The sequence below is a fragment of the Mustelus asterias genome, chromosome 20, assembly GCF_964213995.1.
Source record: "Mustelus asterias chromosome 20, sMusAst1.hap1.1, whole genome shotgun sequence".
Lineage (NCBI taxonomy): Eukaryota > Metazoa > Chordata > Chondrichthyes > Carcharhiniformes > Triakidae > Mustelus > Mustelus asterias.
In genome coordinates this window covers 33,439,704-33,461,919 of record NC_135820.1, presented here as the reverse complement: position 1 = coordinate 33,461,919, position 22,216 = coordinate 33,439,704, and the positions used below count along the sequence as shown (strand labels likewise).

The following is a 22,216-nucleotide window of genomic DNA, read 5'->3' as shown; positions in this document are numbered from 1 at the left end:
GTACTCCCAACTTAATTTACTATGCCATCCAAGCCCAAAGATGGAGAATTCCCTCCTTATATCTCTCCAGCTCTTCCAATGACAGGTTCCTTGTAATTTATCTCTGACCAAGGCCAAGCATTTTTCACCTGTCTTAAGATCCTCTTCTTTGGCAGAGTGTCAATTGCTGTTCGATTACTTTCCCATTAAGCACTTTGGAGCTTTTTAGCTTATGTCGAAGGCATTATATTGATACTGGACAGGCTACAACACTGAGTCTAGATATACACGACTATAGTGGAGCAAATAGATATATGTTATCAGGATGCATTCACGAAGTTGACCACATGTTTACAGGTAATCCCTTCAAATGACAATTAGGCAAAGGGTAGAAAGTGGTTAAGGATGGAACCTTAACCTGGGTGAAAATGCCATTGCAGAAAATATTCTGTCCATGTTGAGACAGTCATTAGAACCATGAAATGGTTCTGATATAGAGGAAAGGAGGTGAAGCAGGATAGAGTAATAGACCATATCTAAGGTTGAGGAGGTCGAGAGGAATAATGTCCCATAGCTACAGTTTCTCATGCCTGGGTGACCTCAGTGCTGTGTGGAAGCAAAGCTATCCTCATGTGTACAGTTCTATTTCCATCATTGTGGATTCCAAGTTCAAAATCAAAATATGCATCATCCCCAAAAACACTTAAGAAACAAAAGTCAACTCTTCTTCTCTTATTTATCCAATTTCTGAATTTTAAAAGTCTGCTATAGAATTAATCACCACCTGCATTAGTACCCAAAAGTAAATACATTCCTTGCTGTGGAACCAAGTCTGCAGATCAAGAAGAACCCAAGTTCAATTCTCAGTCTATGTTGACTAAAAGGGTCTCAGCCAGGACAAAAAAAAAAAGAGAGAAATTTCAACAACAAAAAAACGATAGTATGGATCAAAGACGTGTACCCTAAGTATTGCCCATAAGGGTTGGCTATAACGCCTCCTACTGTCAAATGCCCTGTTAGAAGTCAGTTATGATTCAACCTGAAGGAAAAGTTAGAAACTACTTTGGAAAAGTAGGCAACCTTCGAACTATAACTTATCAAAAGTGTACAATTTCAGGAAAAGTGGAAAAAAACTGAAGAAAAAATATTAACTATATTACTGAAAAATACATCAGGTGCAACAAAGGTACAAATATAATCTCTGGTTAGGGAGTAGGCTTAACTCCAATCTTGGAAAAAAAAAATAGGCGAGATCCAGATGCCATCTACTCAAGGTCTCCTTTCTTTGAGCTGCTCAGTTATATAAATCGTAGGGGAAGGCTTCATTTGACAAGAATGGGCATAGTACTGTGAAATTATTAAAAGCAAATGCAAAGCTTCCTGATGCTGGAAAGCTACACCTGTGGCTAGACAATGCTGAAATTTCAAACACACCTGCACCATCTTTCACTTCTTATTTGTTTGTGCAGAAGGATATTATCAAAACAAAGAAGTTAAGCAATGCTCTGATAAGAAGCCAATTCAGGAAAGGCATTTTACCGTTAATCCCAGACATTCCTTCTGTGCGCAAAACCTTACGAGGTCTTCCAGGGCGCCTCCGAGGTCGGTCACTGGTCGAAGTTGTGACATTACGATTATAGTTTGGCTGCCTTCCACGTGTCTCATCTTCTGCTGGGTTATAATCGCTGTCAGCTAGAGGAAGATAGATCATTTTCTAGAATGGAAACTACCCAGGAGGACTCAGCAATTTATCAGATTTTCGTAAAACTGGTAGTGACAGTTTTGCTCATCAAACAATGGATCATACAAATATAAAATTTGCTATTCATTCAAAATACACTTTTCAGGCCTGGCAGCATCTGTGGGAGAGAAACAGAATAGCATTCCAAACTTGTACCATTTCTCATTTTTCCCCCGTTTCAATGTTGAAAGGTTACAGGCCTGAAGCGGTAACTGTTTCTCTCTCAACAGTTGCCGCCAGACCTCATAGAAGAATCATAGAAACCCTACAGTGCAGAAGGAGGCCATTCGGCCCATCGAGTCTGCACCGACCACAATCCCACCCAGGCCCTACCCCTACCCCCACATATTTTACCCGCTAATCCCTCTAACCTACACATCCCAGGACTCTAAGGGGCAATTTTTAACCTGGCCAATCAACCTAATCCGCACATCTTTGGACTGTGGGAGGAAACCGGAGCACCCGGAGGAAACCCACGCAGACACGAGGAGAATGTGCAAACTCCACACAGACAGTGACCCGAGCCGGGAATCGAACCCGGGACCCTGGAGCTGTGAAGCAGCAGTGCTAACCACTGTGCCACCCACCTGCTAATTACTTACAGCATTTTCAGTTTTTGTTTCAGATTTCCAGCATCTGCAGTATTTTGCTTTTGGACATTTTTCAGGACTTCACTTTTGATGAATGTCACATGGCTAGGTTATACCACCCCAAAAGCTAGATCAGTCTCCAAAAATGATCTCAATCTGATCTCTGCCGTGGGACCCAATCACCCGAGTTTTTAAGTTCAGATCAATGGTGTACTAATTTCATAGTGGCAGAAACTCAAACAAATCAAGTCACTCTCTTCCACATACCACATCACTTCTTAACTATGTGCTGTCTGTTGTTTCCAAGTGGGAGTTTACAAGATACCCTATTTAATTGAAATTAAAACCAAAAATTCATTGTGGAGCTTCTCTACTTAAAACATCGATATAACTGCAACAATTCTACTCATCCGCCTACACTGATCGATATTAAGACTCACATTTACAGCTCCTGGTCCCAGTAGAATGAAGAGGGTGATATAACGGAGGAAATTCTTCCAGCCCGCTGCGCTGCTCGAGTAGCACAGTGGTCCAGGAGACATCAGCAGCAGCCAGTTCATGGGATTCCCGCTGGGTGACATAGCCTCCACATGTCTCAGAGGTCACGTTGTCTGACGTAATCAGCCCCCAGGGAAGTCTGGGAGGCCAGCGATGGGGGGGGGGGTTTGCAAGGGCTGGCCAGCAATTTGGAGGCCAGCAATGGTCAGGGCGGGGTGGGAAATCACTGCGCATGCGCCGATCTCTGCGCGGACAGATTGGCACATGCGCAGTGGCCCGCTTAGCACTATGTTGCCGGCCTCTTGGGTGGGAATAGGCCCCGCTCCCTACTTTTCAAAGGGAATCATGCTAGGGCACTCTGGTAAATGTGCTAAAAAAAAAAAAGGGCAGCATTTTCCCGCAGGTTGAGAACTTAGAATTTTTTGGGGAGAATCCCAGCCAAGATCATTAGTATTTTTATACCTAAAAAGACTGGAAGAAGTATCGTACTGAGACTAATGCATGGACAAAGTGATCATTACCTCGCAAATAGGTGATGCCATTTCTGACCTGCAGTCATCTGAATGGTGAAATGGTGCCAAAAGAGGAGACATTTTATTTCCCAAATGACCTCAATGAGCATGAAACCAAACCCAACAGACTAAAACCTATTGTGAAACTAAAGGAATCTAAATGTAATTTCAATCTAGAGGGATTAAAGACATCAGTAATCCACTGAATCATAACAATGGAATCACATTGCAGTCAACCCTGCAAACAGATTAGCAATGTTTGCTTCAATTGTGTCAGGATGCCAACATATGGAGACATGCCAACAGATGCCAACCCCTTTTGCTGTGCCCTGGCAGATTTCTTCTAATCATATTGACAGCTGACCTTTGTTACATTTCCTGGTCTTTTCCCTGAAACAAGCATGCTTAATGAAAGGCCTATCCCCAAATTGTTTTGAAGGCACATTACCCTCTCGGTCATCAATGGCTCCAGCATCCACAATGTCATCCTCCTCTTCTTCTTGCTCCTGCTCCTCAGTCTTATTTTCCTCTTGTCTTGGTGACACGTTCTGCTTCCTCGGCCGTCCTCTCCCTCTCTTTTTAGATAGGAAACCACCTAGGAAATGGTATGCAAGTTCAGGCAAAGTTTTAATTGTGTGAAAACTATGAAGTAAGATTAAAAAATCCAAAATAAAAGGAATACACAAAGTTATTTTATAAATTATAGTTCTTAGACATTTTCTATTTCCTTGTTGCAACAATGTCCCATGACAAAGGGTTTATTTATTGCAGAATAACTATTTTTACATCATTTCGAGGGCCATTCCCCATGATACTCCAATGTATGGAACAGAGTGGTGGACCAGGCACGCACTTGCATGCCAAGCATCCAATTCCAGCTGTATTGAGAGAAGTTACTGACTGCAGACAGGGAATAAAATCAAAACCAACTATTGCTAGCTTCAGTGAAATAATTTTGACGGAGCCTCTTTGTTAGTGCTCAAATGACATCCAGTGTTGGATGGCATAAAATTTCTTTTAGTAAACTAATTGGATGTCCAAAGATAACAGCTCAAATAGTCATGCCCTAGCCACGGACTTCCATCCACCCTCCCTGCCCACTATCTGAGGCTGAACTAGATTGGTCTCTACCTCATTGTTATTTGACCCAGGGCTGAGCTTCTAGTCCCATATCTTCTTCATCACCAAAACCATCTACATCCACCTCTGTAATATCACCCATCTACATTCCTGCCTCAATCGATCGGTTATTGAAACCCTCATCAATACTTTTGATGCCTCTAGGTTTGACTGTTCTGGCCTCCCACCATCCACAAAACCTAGCAGCTCCAAAGCTCTTTGTGCACACAAAGTCCCATCTAACCATTGGGCCTGCGTTTGCTGACTTACATCAGCTTCCAGTCAGACATCATCTTAATTCATAACTTTAAACTTTGTTCAAATCCCTCCACAGCCTCACCATTTCCCATCGCTGATCTCCTCCAGCCCCACAACCTTCAAAGATTTCAGTTTTGGTTTCTTGCACATCCCCAATTTTCATTGCTCCACCATTGGCATTTGTGCTTGAGCCCTAAACTCTGGAATTCCCCCTCTAAACTTTCCTGCCTCTCTCTCGAGCAACTTCTTAAAATCTACATCTTTGACCAAGTTTTTGGTCACATGTCCTAATATCACTATGTGGGTCACTGCCAAATTTTATGTAGCGATGCTCCTGTGAATTGCCTTGGAATGCTTTTACTATGCTAAAGGCACTATATAAACACAAGTTCAAGTTGTCTCTCTAGAAGTGCTGGGATAGCCTCAATTCTCAACGGATATAGAACAGTAAGGATTCCCAACTCTGCTGACTTTTCACAACCTGGCAGGCACATGGTGTAGCAGGATCATGCAGGACTGCACGTGAGGGGGGCCAGACATCTCTCAGACACTGTTGCATGTGTTGGTCAGTAGATTGGAATCAGATTGGAGTCAAGTGCTGTTTGAAATCTCAAACTGAAATCCAAAAACCAGCAAGCGTGTCAATTTATGCTCAGCAAGTCGAGAACCACCTGTTGACATTGTGATTTGTGCCCAGCAACCGCTCGGTCCTGGTTTAGTATCTAACACACAAAAACGTTGACAAGCTGCTCTGATTTAATAGAAACATAGAATGGCTACAGCACAGGAGGTCATTCGAGACATTGTTTCCATGATGGCTCTCCTAAGCACCAACTCACATATTGCCACTACTCCATCCTCTTCCTACATTTCTCCTTTCCAGATATTTAGAAAATTAAAATGCAGAAACTTTTATGGCACTAAAGGAGGCCACTCTGCCCATCGTGTCTGCATCAGCCCCCTCTGGCTTAATACTATTTCCCAACACTTTGGCATAAGCCTGGAAGTTACATGATTTCATAGTAGTGTGCCTGGCATTAGCAGAGGTCAGTGAACAACATTCAGGGGAAGGGAAAAGGTTGAGAAAAGCACTGATTTAGAGGTATAAAGTTGTGTGAAAACAACAAGAGGTTTCTATAGCTACAGACACAGCAAATTAATATGGTGTAACACGTGAGTAATGAGCGTTGGATTGAGAATTACCAATGTTGAGATGTCGATCCTTCATGTGATTGATCAGATTGTCCTTCGAGATGCTTTTATATGGACACATCTTACATTTGAACTGCTGAACCACTACCACCTCCATCATGTCCTCCAGGTTAGATAGGTCATGCTGCTCAAGATGGTCTGCACAAGTGGATGTTGGTCCTTCTCCCAATCCATCACCTGACATGTTGGAAAGTTGGGAGCTGGACATCTGAGAGTTGGACATTTGGGAATCAATATGACCACCTAAAAAATATATTAGAGGGTCAAAGTGAGGGATGGCTGGATACTAAATACTGTAGAAATCATAAATCGCCTGGAACAAATGATCGGATTACTTTTTCAAAAGCGTTTCCTACAAACCACCCACGTACATTGGAGGCAATAGACTGTGAGGAGCAATGTCAATATTCAAAATAATGTTGTAAACCATGACAGAAAATCTCCAGCGGTTTATAACAAATCGAACAGTTACTTCATGATTTGTAGGCTTGCAGCAATCTGCACAGTAGTAAAATTAAGAATTTAAGTTATGCGCAATGTACTGAAATAAATTTTAAAATTGCCACCCAGCAAAAAAAACTACAGATGATGTTTGTAGGAAACTGCTGCACCTCTGAAAGAAAAGTCCAGCAAAGTTATATTCTTACCATCATCAGGGTATGGCAGTACAAGGTACTGAGTGACTTCAGCTCCTTCATCGCCTGCACTCGTTACAGCGATACAACCTGGGGGAAGCACCAACTTATCACAACCAAGAACAGAGCACAGCAAATGACTTATTCATTTTAAATGTGAAAAATCAAATACAAAAATTAAAAGATTCAGAAAACATAAATCAGTGCCTTTGGTATAATCTTTGAACTCTGGTGAAGGGTATCACACCCAAAACATAAATTATCTTTCTGTTTTCAATGGAACATTTTATTACTTTCTTTCTTTACATGAATAAGAATTAATTAACCAATTGACAATATCAGGTACCTCCATTTAACTACATCAAAGCCCTGCTACTGATCAGTAATCAATAAGTGCTATACTGTTGTGATGAATAATCAGCAGGTATGGTCTTCCATTAGGAACATTCCAAGGGAACTCACTTTGCAAAATGTCGGGTCCAATTGTAGATTCTATAATTTTATCAATAGCTGATCCAAGATCGGATGATGTAGAAGCTGTCGAGTCTGATACAATCATGGTCCCATCTGGTGCCACACTGGAATGAACCAATACTTGAGCAGATTCAGACACCATGACAGACTGTGTAACTGTGGAGACACTGGACACAAGAGTGGACTGAGCAATCGAGGAAGAGTCTGGAAGGTGCGTGATGGTTATAACATCGGTGCTGGAACTGGTTTCTGGAAGCACCTCCTGGAATTTCACAGCAAAAGAAAATGTATTTATTATGAAGGATTTCAGCAGTTTTTTGGGTTCAATGTAATCAAAGATAGTTCAGAGTGCTAGATGGGATCATTTTCCATTGTGAAGTTGATTGTAGAACTCCCCCCGCCTCCGCCGGGTTCGCAACATGTTTAAGGGGGACAAAAATGTCCACTTAACCCAACACATCGTCATTCCAACAGACACAAACCTGTTTCCAATTGCACATGTTCTCCGAAGACAGCTTTGCCCAGGGAACAAAAATATCCAAACACAACTAACATTTTAAAATTTAAAGCAGATATTGCTAATTTGCATCTACAAAATGGCAGCAATGTTGATGTGCATCTTAGAATCATAGAATCTTACAGTGCAGAAGGAGGCCATTCAGCCCATTGAGTCTGCACCGACCATAATACCACCCAGGCCCTATCCCCATGCTTTTTCCTACCCTGACACTAAGAGGCAATTTAGCATGGCTAATTCACCTAACCTTCACATCTTTGGAGTGTGGGAGGAAACTAGAGCACCCAGACGAAACCCACGCAGGAACGGGGAGAACATGCAAACTCCACACAGACAGTGACCCAAGCCGGGAATCGAACCCGGGGCTCTGGTGCTGTGAGGCAGCTGTGCTAACCACTGTGCCACCCCATCTTCCAATTTCAATTGGCAGTACAATTTAAAGTAGTCAGACCATTTGCCTGAAATTCAATCTGGAATGAAGAGTCGTCTCCTCCAGTTAAATATTAGGAAAACTGAAGTCTTCAACCCCTGCCACTAAAACTTTACTATCTATTCCTCTTCCTTGCTGTTATCGAGTTGATGATGTGGAGATGCCGGCGTTGGACTGGGGTAAACACAGTAAGTCTAACAACGCCAGGTTAAAGTCCAACAGGTTTATTTGGCAGCAAATGCCACTAGCTTTTGGAGCGTGCTGCTCCTTCATCAGGTGGACTGGGAGATGCACATCTCCCACTCCACCTGACGAAGGAGCAGCATGCTCCGAAAGTTAGTGGCATTTGCTACCAAATAAACCTGTTGGACTTTAACCTGGCGTTGTTAGACTTCTTACTGTGTCATCGAGTTGAGCCAGAGTTTGCAATCTTGTCATTCTATTTAATCATAGATTGAGATTATGATTCAGTGTCTTCCCCGTCACAAGGTCATGACATCCTTTGTCACTGCCTTAGCCCTTCTGTACCTGAAATCTTTAACATTTCCTTTGTCACCTCTAGATCTGATTATTCCAATGCTGATCTTTTATCCTGCACAAAGTCCTGTTTATCTATCATCCATCTGGAGCCCAGCCTTGAAACTCATCGCCTAAAACCACTTTGTTTCTCCTCGAAGAGGTTTCCAAAACCCATGAAAACTTAGCTCACCTATCCAATTGGCAGTTACCTTGGTTCAGAGCCCTCCTTTGTCGGATTCCCCTGCTGTAGATCACCTTAGAAATTCTTTTTTTAAAAACACTCAATTCATTATATAAATAAGCTATATGACTGCAAATTCAACTTAAAATGGAAAACCAAATGAATGAACATAGTAACAATACGAATGGAAGTGACAATCCAATCGTGCCTCTATCTGTAAAGCGAGTAAAACTTACTTTACAAACAAGACCAGTTATTAAATCGTTAGTTACATGATTCACTAAAATTATAGGCATTGTTATGCTCTTCACATCATTTATCTTAGTAAAATGAATTCACATTGGATATTACTCAATTACCCTGTAAATTAAGCAAATTGCTTGGACCTAGAATTTCCATTTTAAGGAGGGTAAAAAGGAATACATTACTGTGAAGTATAGCAATGTGATTGTAAATTGCTTCTTTATGGGAACTTTAGAGAACTGTAAACCAGGCAGTAATTGTGAATAGGTGGCGGCTAATTTGCCTCAACATCAAAAGAATGCACTGAGCTCCATCAGAATTTACTGTGAGCTCCATCCACTCAGTTCACTTCGAGAGATGCTGATTCATGCATTTGGACAATTTAACATTCTGCCAGGCTACCATGGAGGGATATGGGGAGCAGCTGGGAAAATGGAGATGAAGCTCAAGATCAGCCATGATTGTACTGTACTGCAGAATAGGCTTGAAGGGCTATAATGTATATTCCTGCTCCTATTTCTTGCATTCTTGTGTTTCAAATTCATCTAATGGATAGTGGTATGCAAAGCATGCAACTACATTTTTTTATTATATTGCATTGCTAGATTGTCAGCACATAGTGCCTTATTTCCATTAACATCTCCATACCATAGATTGTTCTGAGCTCTGGCCCACACCAGAGTCAACACCTGAGCCATTGTCTGCCTCAGATGCCATGCCAAGGGTGGTTACTGTGTCGCTGCTGTCTGCAGATACAGCCTCCGATGTTTCCACTGCTATGCCACTCTCTGAAGGTTCCTCCTGTCCTGAGGGAGCAGCATCACTGCTGCTCTGTACTGCGTTCTCCTCCAGCTCCATCATTTCACCTCTCTGTTACAAGAAAGTCTGCAATAAAAAGCAACAACAGGTAGGGTCAGACAGGGCTTTTTATTAGCAAATGTTACTGTGGTAATGCCCACGGAATCCAGGGTTTTTAATATAAAGTGTCACCAGAAGAAAGAAGAATACTTCTTTATGCTCAACTCCAAAGCCCCATGGATGACTGATTTTGCATGTTTTCAACACAAAAAAAAAACTAACAAAACAAACCAGGAGTTAAATTGTTCAAATATCAAACCTAGACTTGTAAAATAAGAACTTCTAAATACATTTTAATTGGTTCCATTCCAATTACCTTGTTAACCATCTCTCCCTTCACTTTGGTTTTTGCACCCTACTAAATCTGGCATTTTAAACCATAACTTTAAAGTTTTTTCCTCTTCGATCCAAAATGACTGGTGGAAGCAACTTTAAGTAAAGGGCATGTACATGCTCGACAGGCCGTTTTCTTCCTCAGCAAATGAAAAGCACATATATTTTCATGGCCTCAGGCCATCCCAAAGGACCAAACAGCCAATGAAATACTTTTTGTTGTGAAGTACAGTCACTGTTACATGGTAGGAAAATGCAGCAGGAAACTCACGCATAGCTTGGTCCCCCAAACAGCAGTGAGAAATGACCAGATAATCTGTGTTGGTCCAAGGGTAAATAAATATTGTCCAAGACACTGGGGAGAACTCCTTTGCTCTGCTGCAAAGTACTGCCATTTTATGTCTTCCCAACATGAATAGATGGAGCCTCAGTTTAAGATTTAACTGAAAGATTGCACCTTTATTTAGAATCATAGGGACCCTACAGTGCAGAAAGTGGCCATTCGGCCCACTGAGTCTGCGCCAACAACAACCCCACCCAGCCCCTATCCCCACTTAGTTACCCTGCTAATCCCTCTAAACTATCACATCCTGGGACACTAAGGGTTAATTTAGCATGTCCAATAAATCTAACCCACACATAATTTGGACTGTGGGAGGAAGCCTATGCAAACACAAAGAATGTGCAAAGTCCACACACAGTGACCCAAGTCGGGAATCGAACCCAGGTCCCTGGAGTTGTGAGGCAGCAGTGCTAACCACTGTGCCACCCTCCAACAGTGCAAAGCAAAGCCTCTGGGCTGGAACTTGTACTTCCAATCTTCGCACTCAGGAAACAAAGTGAGACTGACCCTTTCCTATTAAAATGAGTATGATCACATGAAAGATAAATGGAGCCACTTCTAATATGCCAATAAATTAAAAGAATGTTAGGAATCAAATAAAAGTAGAGCATTCTGGAAACATAGCACATTATCAGCATCTCAGAGAAATATCTTTGCCACTGCAGAGTTGTCATCTTCAGGAGTTGTAGTTAAATGTGAATGTCTGGGAACGTGCAGGACAAGTTATCAACCTGAAGTGTTCATAAAAGTGTTTTACTCAATGTAAAAACTAACAAGTTGTTGCAAGCTGCAAAGAGTAGGGCCTTCACAGAAAACAGAGACCTCTCTGACCAAATGCCTACATTTAGTCTTTATTGAATTTGGATTAGAATGACCCAAATTTAAAGATTAATCTTAAAATGCAGTGTGGAAACGAAACACTTGCTTGAAAATAAGTTGGACACCTAAGATGCTCTGTTGTGCCCTCGAGGCAGAAAACATGCATACATGCTAACATCACCAGATTTATACACTGATGAAGCAAGGGCAGAATAGACATTCTTGTGTTTGTATAGAGCCTTTTCCTGCCACCTTCAGTCTGCTATTCCACTTGATCTTTGCAAGGAGCATAGAAAAAGAACCCTTAGAGAAACACAAATTGTATTAGCAGGAAGTTACAATTAAAAGCTGCAAGAATTACGCTGCGACAACGGATGAATGAACACCGCTCGACAATCACCAGGCAAGACTGTTCTCTTCCTGTTGGGGAGCACTTCAGCGGTCACGGGCATTCGGCCTCTGATATTCGGGTAAGCGTTCTCCAAGGCGGCCTTCGCGACACACGAAAGCGCAGAGTCGCTGAGCAGAAACTGATAGCCAAGTTCCGCACACACGCGGACGGCCTCAACTGGGATATTGGGTTCATGTCACACTATTTGTAACGCCCACAGTTGCGTGGACCTGCAGAGTTTCACTGGCTGTCTTGTCTGGAGACAATACACATCTTTTTAGCCTGTCTTGATGCTCTCTCCACTCCCATTGTTTTGTTTCTTAAAGACTTGATTAGTTGTAAGTATTCGCATTCCAACCATTATTCATGTAAATTGAGTCTGTGTCTTTATAAGCTCTGTTTGTGAACAGAATTCCCACTCACCTGAAGAAGGGGCTTAGAGCTTCGAAAGCTTGTGTGGCTTTTGCTACCAAATAAACCTGTTGGACTTTAACCTGGTGTTGTTAAACTTCTTACTGTGTTTACCCCAGTCCAACGCTGGCATCTCCACATCAATATTCATTCATCAAGCAACATCAAGCAAATGGGATGTTGGCCTATATTGCGAAGGGCATAGAATATAAAAGCAGGGATGTCTTGATGCACCTGTACAGGGCATTGGTGAGGCCGCAGCTGGAATACTGTGTGCAGTATTGGTCCCCTTATATGAGGAAGGATATATTGGCATTGGAGGGAGTGCAGAGAAGGTTCACCAGGTTGATACCGGAGATGAGGGGTTTGGATTACGAGGAGAGGCTGAGGAGATTGGGTTTGTACTCGTTGGAGTTTAGAAGGATGAGGGGGGATCTTATGGAGACTTATAAGATAATGCGGGGGCTGGATAGGGTGGAGGCGGAGAGATTCTTTCCACTTAGTAAGGAAGTTAAAACTAGAGGACACAGCCTCAAAATAAAGGGGGGGTCGGTTTAAGACAGAGTTGAGGAGGAACTTCTTCTCCCAGAGGGTGGTGAATCTCTGGAATTCTCTGCCCACTGAGGTGGTGGAGGCTACCTCGCTGAATATGTTTAAAGCGCGGATGGATGGATTCCTGATCGGTAAGGGAATTAAGGGTTATGGAGATCAGGCGGGTAAGTGGTACTGATCCACGTCAGATCAGCCATGATCTTATTGAATGGCGGGGCAGGCTCGAGGGGCTAGATGGCCTACTCCTGCTCCTATTTCTTATGTTCTTATGTTCTTATTACTAAACAAAAAAATCTGGTCATTATCATATCAAACTAGTTTCAATAATTTTGCCATTTCCATTTTGGTTGGTGGGAAGTCAGGCCTGATTTCAATACTCATCTGGATAAATCGAAATAGCAAAATCCTGATCTAACTGAATGGCATATCAGGCATGAGGGTCTACACCTGTTCTACACTTCTCTGTATATAAAATCAAGGGATCGCGATCTATAATAGTCTTACTTCACTGCGAACTCCCACGATATTTAGTTATGCATGTTTCCAGGACTTCCTCCTTATGTGGGCCCCTCCTTAAAATGGTATTATCGTGGTTCATATTTCTTGAAAAACTGCAGCAATTTAAGATGCTCGCCATTGAATTAAATCCCACGTCATATGCAACAATCTGTCTGCCTCCAGACATGCGCTAATATCCCCGATTTTTTTTTTGATAGCACTTTAGAGATGGGTGTTCAGCTGCAAGCTATGAGGTTGCTGAATCTGAAATCTGATTCCAGCTGTTTAACGTATATTAGAAGGAACCACAATCCCGTGACCAATTCCTGAGAGAAACAATGGCAGATTTGTAATCTGAGTGAATTGAAAATTGTTGATCACTATCGATTATAGGGCGGCACGTTAGCACAGTGGTTAGCACTGCTGCTTCACAGCTCCAGGGACCTGGGTTCGATTCCCGGCTTGGGTCACTGTCTGAGTGGAGTTTGCACATTCTCCTCGTGTCTGCGTGGCTTTCCTCCGGGTACTCCGGTTTCCTCCCACAGTCCAAAGATGTGCGGGTTAGGTTGATTGGCCATGCTAAAATTGCCCCTTAGTGTCCTGGGATGTGTAGGTTAGAGGGATTAGTGGGTAAATATGTAGGGATATGGGGGTAGGGCCTGGGTGGGATTGTGGTCGGTGCAGACTCGATGGGCCGAATGGCCTCTTTCTGCACTGTAGGGTTTCTATGATTCTATTCTATGATTACTTAGTTGCTTTTGGGCGAATATATTATTGACTGCTACCGTACCTTACACTACAACAGGGCCTACATTTCAGGGGTACTTAGTTGGCTGCAAAATGCTTTGAGGTGCCCTGGGTTGGAAAAGGCTCTATACAAACACAAGAATGTCTATTCTGCCCTTGCTTCATCAGTGTATAAATCTGATGATGTTAGCATGTATGCATGTTTTCTGCCTCGAGGGCACAACAGGGCATCTTAGGTGTCCAACTTATTTTCAAGCAAGTGTTTCGTTTCCACACTGCATTTTAAGATTAATTTTTAAATTTGGGTCATTCTAATCCAAATTCAATAAAGACTAAATGTAGGCTTTTGGTCAGAGAGGTCCCTGTTTTTGGAAGTATAGAACATAGAACAGTACAGCACAGAACAGGCCCTTCGGCTCACGATGTTGTGCTGAGCTTTATCTGAAACCAAGATCAAGCTATCCCACTCCCTATCATCCTGGTGTGCTCCATGTGCCTATCCAATAACCGCTTAAATGTTCCTAAAGTGTCTGACTCCACTATCACTGCAGGCAGTCCATTCCACACCCCAACCACTCTCTGCGTAAAGAACCTACCTCTGATATCCTTCCTAGATCTCCCACCACAAACCCTATGGTTATGCCCCCTTGTAATAGCTCCATCCACCCGAGGAAATAGTCCTTCAACGTTCACTCTATCTATCCCCTTCATCATTTTATAAACCTCTATTAAGTCTCCCCTCAGCCTCCTCCGCTCCAGAGAGAACAGCCCTAGCTCCCTCAACCTCTCATAAGACCTACCCTCCAAACCAGGCAGCATCCTGGTAAATCTCCTCTGCACTCTTTCCAGCGCTTCCACATCCTTCTTATAGTGAGGTGACCAGAACTGCACACAATATTCCAAATGTGGTCTCACCAAGGTCCTGTACAGTTGCAGCATAACCCCACGGCTCTTAAACTCCAACCCCCTGTTAATAAAAGCTAACACACTATAGGCCTTCTTCACAGCGCTATCCACTTGAGTGGCAACCTTTAGAGATCTGTGGATATGGACCCCAAGATCTCTCTGTTCCTCCACAGTCTTCAGAACCCTACCTTTGACCCTGTAATCCACATTTAAATGAGTCCTACCAAAATGAATCACCTCACATTTATCAGGGTTAAACTCCATTTGCCATTTTTCAGCCCAGCTTTGCATCCTATCGATGTCTCTTTGCAGCCTACAACAGCCCTCCACCTCATCCCTACTCCACCAATCTTGGTGTCATCAGCAAATTTACTGATCCACCCTTCAGCCCCCTCCTCTAAGTCATTAATAAAAATCACAAAGAGCAGAGGACCAAGCATTGATCCCTGTGGCACTCCGCTAGCAACCTGCCTCCAGTCCGAAAATTTTCCATCCACTACCACCCTCTGTCTTCGATCAGATAGCCAGTTACCTATCCAATCGGCCAACTTTCCCTCTATCCCACACCTCACTTTCATCATAAGCCGACCATGGGGGACCTTATCAAACGCCTTACTAAAATCCATGTATATGACATCAACTGCCCTACCTTCACCAACACACTTAGTTACCTCCTCAAAAAATTCAATCAAATTTGTGAGGCACGACTTGCCCTTCACGAATCCATGCTGACTATCCCGGATTAATCCGCATCTTTCTAAATGGTCGTAAATCCCATCCCCAAGGACCTTTTCCATCAATTTACCAACCACCGAAGTAAGACTAATCGGTCTATAATTACCAGGGTCATTTCTATTCCCTTTCTTCAACAGAGGAACAACATTCGCCACTCTCCAGTCCTCTGGCACCATCCCAGTGGACAGTGAGGACCCAAAGATCAAAGCCAAAGGCTCTGCAATCTCCAGCTATGAATAAAGAGCTGAGATTGAGATGGATTTCATCTGAATCATTTTGATAGACTCTCTCTTGAGGAGGGCATAATCTTAATAATTAGAGCTAGCTCATTTGAATGAAATAAAGTACTTTTTCCCCCACAAAGAATCATGGAATTTTGGAACCCATTCCGCAACTGGCTGTGCATGCAGCATCAATTGAGACTGAAAGATTTTTGTTATCAAATCTATTAAAGAATATAGAACAAAGGCAGGTAAATGGAGTTGAATTACAGACCAGCATGGTTTGGTTGAATGACAGAACAGGCTTAAAGGCTGAATGGTCTCCTCCTGTTCCTAGTCCTCCAGATGTATATATGTGGCAGTTCTTATTGGTAACGTTATGTATCAGTTTAACTAATGATATAATTAATGTTCCAGTCACATTTTGAAAGGTTTAAGTTTATTGTAAAAAACAAATCACATTCCAATTCAATGTTGAAGTGACAATGCAACAGGTCCCAGGAAGAAGAGGTGAAGATTGACTGGCAGTTAGAGGAGCAGACTCACAGAGGGAGAGGAACAGTCTAGGCTCCAAAATTTGATGTTTGCAGTGATCTATTCGAAAGTTGCAGTGATACCAGCAATTCTTTTTTTGTCTCTCCCCATGGCCAAGTCACAACTCTTTTGTAAATGGAAATCTGGCCTGAGAGAGCACCCAATGCTCATTTCAGTGTACAGGGCAGGAACAGAGGAAACACTGTTGATGTCAATTTCTGTTGCCACAGATATTTTTGATAGGAATAAGAATATAATTTCCCAGTAATCATTGATCATATTAGTCTAAACAGTATGGTGCACGCTAGTCAACTGTGTAATCTGCAACACAGCCGAGTCCAACAGCCACATTCGTGGGTTACTGCGTGGGTTCCTGAATAGTAATCAGGAATAGGAACCCTGGATAATCTTTGCCTTTAGCACTAGAATTGAGTACAAGTAATCTTCTCCCCTGCTGTAGCTGACTCAGCACGGAGCAGTGACTGAACCTGGGACTTCCCTATTCTATGTGGCAGTTCAAGAATTGACAATGCATTGAGGGGCAGCACAGTGGCTAGCACTGCTGCCTTACAGCTCCAGGGGTAAATGTCGGAGAGTTGGTGCAGACTCAACGGCCTCTTTCTGCAGGGATTCTATGATTTGCCATAAAGAGTAACAGGGATCACGCTTACTTCTTTAAATTAAAAATATTTTGAAGCAAAATGGGAAACATCATGTGAATTCTAGCTTTCCCAATCACAGCTGTTGGTTTTATTACATTGCCAAGGCTGCAAATGAAACATGAATCCACACGTAAATCAGACACAGAACAAGGGTTGACTGAAAATCAATGGGTGTGGTTTTTCTAGTTATAATCATTTTTTCTTGGTAATGTACTTCATTTAAGATTAGTTAATTCACATTTGGAACATTGGGTCTCCATTCTGGAATTTTCCCATTTTCTGCTCTACCTTCAAGACCCTCCAAACATCTCATTTTTCTCACCAACTCTTTAACCCTCCTAAATTCTTGACTCACTACTGAAGGTGTCCCACTTTGTGAGCTGCCATGATAGGTTTTCCTCTGTTAACGGCACTGTACAATTACAAGTCACTGAATGGCCAAAATCATCTGGATTCAAAATAAAACTTTTGAATGGACTTACCTTATGTTAAGTTGATCTTTCCCTACACCCTAGTTATGACCAAAGATGTGTGGGTTAGGTGGATTGGCCATGATAAATTGCCCCTTAAGTTCTGGGATGCGTAGGTTAGAGGGATTAGCAAGGTAAATATGTGGGTTACGGGGATAGAGCCTGGGTGGGATTGTTGTTGGTGCAGACTTGATGGGCCAAATGTCCTCCATCTGCACGGTTAGGTTTCTATGATTCTATGTGACAATAATAAATCAAATCAAAAACTCTGGAAGAGTGGGAGAAAGGAAAACCATGTTTCAGCTGCAGGTGGTCACAGATGGTTTTGGCAGCATAGGTCCAGGTTCTGCAGGTAACTGCAGTTGCAGAAGTTTGGGCATACAGTTGGAGGAAAGAGAGCTCACTCTAATATCCCATCAAGGTTTAAACGCAACAAATATTTGAAATGTGACCAATTTGTGTTTGTCGCAGAAACATCTTGTCTCACATAACAATTTCCATGTGTAAATGTTTCAACAATGCAATCCATTATACCCTGCATCGCATTCACATCCCATCCAACTTGTAAATCAGTTTATGATACATACTGTACATCTGAAATCCCTCTGACTCAATTTCCCAAAACATTGGATGCAATGTAAACTTTCAAACATGTTATTTCAGTGGCTCAATACTTATTGTACCAAATTTGCCATTTATTTCCAATGCTGCAACCAAGACTTTACCGTTCTGTCCATTTGATACCAAAATGTTATCATTTATTGTTTCACTTTGTCTGTCTTCTCAGAGGCAGTGAATAAAATCTTCATAGAAATGGGACATTTGACCACCTGCAGTTGAGATCGTTGCTTATGCAGTCAGCCCCCAGATAGTTCTGACTTGCAGAAGTCTGGGCAACAGTCATTCTAATGTTAAATAGAATCTATTTCGATCCAAGTGACTCAAAAATAAACACAAGCTGCATAAAAGAATGTTTATTTGTCTCTATCGATCACCAAATCTTATAGTACAATGCCCAATCAGCCCCATTGTGCTTATGCCAGTTTCAATGAGTCCCACTCCTGTTCTTTCCCCATAGCCCCACAAAGATATTACCTTCAAATATTTCAATTTTTGAAAGTTGCTATTGAATTTACCATAATCATAAATTTCAAATATTATCACTCCAATGTAATACAGATCTTGAACACAAGTCAACTGCAAATGTGAGAGGCATTAGCCTGTTGGCTTAATTTCTGCATTTAATGCTAAATTTCTCAACCCTTCTGTACTAGTAGCATTAACATTGCTGATAAACTATTCACATTGTGTTCAATGTTATAAACTTTAGCCCATTGCCTCTGTCATCATTTTGGTAGCCAACACTGCTCAACACCCAACCCAAAATTTTAACTTCAAGGGCCCCATAATCCAGCAAACCATAAATTTAGTAAATAGTAATTAGCAGTGTAATGACAGGGAGTGGTTGCCACCTATATGTTTGAGCAGATTTCCAGAAATTTCTACACTCAAACCGAGTCAACATTTTTTAAAGACACAGCAGAAATAAATACAGCATGGCATTGTGTGGTCCCAACACCACCTTCACAGTATAATGTTACCCAGGAGGCAATAAGCTTCTCCTTATACACAATACTCTGGTCAGGGATCAGCTGCCACACATGTGCAGTTTGTAGAATTTTTACCCAGACAGTGACATTCCTGGCAGCCTTTTTGCAATATTCCAGTAAAAGCTATGCAACAGCCAGGAACATTAGACTAAACTGAACTTGGACAAAGGCAACAGGACTTAGTCAGGATTACAATTCAAGTTTAACTAACTTGCTACTGAATGCAATTGGCTTTGAAAACAAAACCGAAATTTCAATTTGCTTTCACAGATATAAAGTGTAAACTTGAAAATGAATGATCAAAGCAGACCATCTGAGGAGAATCTAATTACAAGTGCTACCCTGGTGAAAAGTGATTTTCTATTAATCTTCAACAATTTCCTCCGGGTGCTCCGCAGTTTCCTCCCACAGTCCAAAGATGTGCAGGGTAGGTTGATTGGCTATGCTAAAATTGCCCCTTAGTGTCCCGAGATGCGTAGGTTAGAGAGATTAACGGGTAAATGTGTAGGGATATGGGGGTAGGGCCTGGGTGGGATTGTGGTCAGTGCAGACTCGATGGGCCAGATGGCCTCTTTCTGCATTGTAGAGTTTCTATGATTTCTAAGTCTTCTTTGCCTACAAATACACCTTCTACTGTAACTTGCCTGATAAAGTATATATTCAAGCTGCTGTCTGTGGCACTTCTGTTAAACAATACTGTTCTGTTTGGCTGTTGCCTTCCTGTTTCTACTATCAACTGTCCACTCTGCGCTCTAGCTGCTACCCATCGTGTGTGCTAGTGCCTCACAGCAGCAGCTATCAAAAAACGGTCAACAACAAACCTATAGCATGTAGTGTATCAGGACTGTGACCATCATACCCTTACTTGTCCAAACTTCCCCCTTACTGTCAGTGTCCACCACATTGCACTCCTCACTCCCCCAGCCCTCAGTCAGAGCCCAACCCACTGCCCTCCCTCACCCCAGTGAGTCCCAACCACTGTCCCACGTTGCCACCCAGTGCCCCCAAACCCCATACCACCTCACCACTCATCACCCATGCCCTCTCTCCACCCTTCATCCAGTTCCCTCCCTACCTAACCCCATGCCCCTCACCCATGCACCCTCTCCCTACCTAACCCAGTGCCCCTCACCCATATACCCTCTCCCTACCTAACCCAGTGCCCCTCACCCATATACCCTCTCCCTACCTAACCCAGTGCCCCTCACCCATATACCCTCTCCCTACCTAACACATGCACCCTCTCCCTGTTTCTCTGCCCCCGTGCTGCCCCCCGCTCTGCCTGTTCTCATTTCCACTCAGGCACTGAGCCGAGCTCCTATTGAGGGGGAGGGGGTGATCCCGGGCCCTCAGGCCCCGCTCCGTCAGGCCGCCTTGGCCTCGCCTCCCGCGCCTCGCCCGCAACCTGCTTCCCGAACGGTCGCCCGTTGCTCACCTCCACTCCGGCGCTGCGGAAAGCGAGAAATGCCGGACTGCCGACGCGGCGCCGCTGTCCTCCGGCCGCTGACAAAGCTACACAAACAAGACGGCAATCTGGGAAGACGCCATGTCGCCACCCCAGCCGCAGCACCCACTGGGCCTTCTTTTGTATTCCTGAGCGCAAGGACCTGCTTTGGCAGCTGGGGAAAGGGGAGGCTCGGAACCGAGCGGCAACCAACCCAGAAACTCTCCTATGCCACACACAGTTAATTAGACTCGGGAGGAAGCGATTGGAATTGTGTCCCCTGTGTGATCTGAAAGGAAATTCGGAGAACCTTTTTTTGTAAATGTGCGGATGTGGACATGTTTAGCCGGGGTGGGTTTAGTCGGTGAAGCGGCCGCGGTGGAAAAACTCCTGACGTACGTTGCGCCTGGCGTCATGTGCGTGTTGTTCGTCTGACGTCACGGATGTACCGTGCGTCTGACGTCAGAGATCGCTAGCCTGAATGCTACAACATTGATTCCACAGGGGGGCCAGGGTGAAAGGAGCAGCAGCAGTGTCAAATGCAGAGCCACCTGACCAAATGCCTCTTTCTCTATTATACTGAGCCAGTATTTGTTGAAGCAGAACATCAATAGAGGGCTTTCCCCCCATCCCATTAGTTTTTTTTTACCACGACCATTAGCAATTTTTATTTTTATTTTTGCAAAGTCAATTTGCTGGAAATGCCAAGGCAGCGAGGTTGATGAGACATCAGGCACCTTGATGGATGACAGGACCAATGCTCTCACTCCCAAACCAAGGAGGTTTAAGAATACAGCAATAACAAAGAAGGGAATATGACAAATTTAGTAATCCAGACCAATGCTTCAAAGAGATTTCAAATCTCCAACACAGTGCTTGCAGAAATTTTTACATTAATTTACAAACCTAGATTAAAAATATAAGGTGTAAAATCCCACCTGAGGTCAATGGACCTCCCCATGGTCCGCCCCTCGCCCGCTCCAATTTCCATGACGGGAGGGCCGGTAAAATCCGGCCCTAGTGTCAGTCACAATAATCATGAAACTAACATATTGCCTTAGTACTGATCTGGATTACAAATGTCCTTTAGGGAAGAAACCACCATCCTGACTTGGTTTGACCAATATGTGACTCTAGACCCATAGCAAAGTCTTTAACTTTTAACTGTCCTCTCTGATGATTGAGAATGAAGATGTTTGTAATGCATTCTCTTCCGGTTAGTTGTATAATTGTCCACTACCAATTGCAACTGGATTTGGCAGGAGTACAGAGCTTTGATTAGATCCATTGGCAATGGAATCACTTAGCTCTTTTTATAATATGCTACTTCTGTCATTTATCATGCATGTAGCCCTGTTGTAGCTTCACTATGTTAACACCTTATTTTTAGGAACTAAGTTTAGTACCATTCTCGACTCCTCTGATACTAAAGCATACCATGCCTACTTGCATGGCATGAACAACACCGGGCTAATATGTGGCAAATAACATTCATGTCACGCAGACACGAAGTGCCAGACAATGACCATCTCTATCAAGAGAGAGTCCTGACGCATTACCTTTGATGAATATGATTCATCAACAACCTCGGGGTTACCTAACTAACCAGCTGTATAAATACTTTGGCTACAGGATCAGGCCAAAGGCTGGAAATTCTGTGAAAAGTAACTCACTTCCTGATAAAACATTTACAAGGCACAAGTCCGGAATGTTGTGGAATACTCTCCACTTGCCTGGATGAGTTCAGAAATGACAATTGGCAAGAATCTCAACA

The 22,216-nt window shown here is 43.0% G+C and overlaps 1 protein-coding gene across 1 annotated transcript in view; it reads right to left on the bottom strand.

The window, feature by feature from the left end:
• The window catches only part of LOC144508713 (zinc finger protein 335-like), a 107,615-nt gene that overhangs the window by 57,732 nt on the left and 27,667 nt on the right, over positions 1-22,216 (bottom strand). Inside the window, exons 14-20 of the mRNA XM_078237022.1 lie at positions 20,434-20,510; positions 9,557-9,778; positions 7,007-7,280; positions 6,557-6,634; positions 5,901-6,152; positions 3,769-3,915; positions 1,519-1,671 (exon numbers count right to left, since the gene is read on the bottom strand). Of these exons, the coding sequence (XP_078093148.1) occupies positions 1,519-1,671; positions 3,769-3,915; positions 5,901-6,152; positions 6,557-6,634; positions 7,007-7,280; positions 9,557-9,778; positions 20,434-20,510 (1,203 nt within the window). The remainder of the gene's footprint in view (positions 1-1,518; positions 1,672-3,768; positions 3,916-5,900; positions 6,153-6,556; positions 6,635-7,006; positions 7,281-9,556; positions 9,779-20,433; positions 20,511-22,216) is intronic.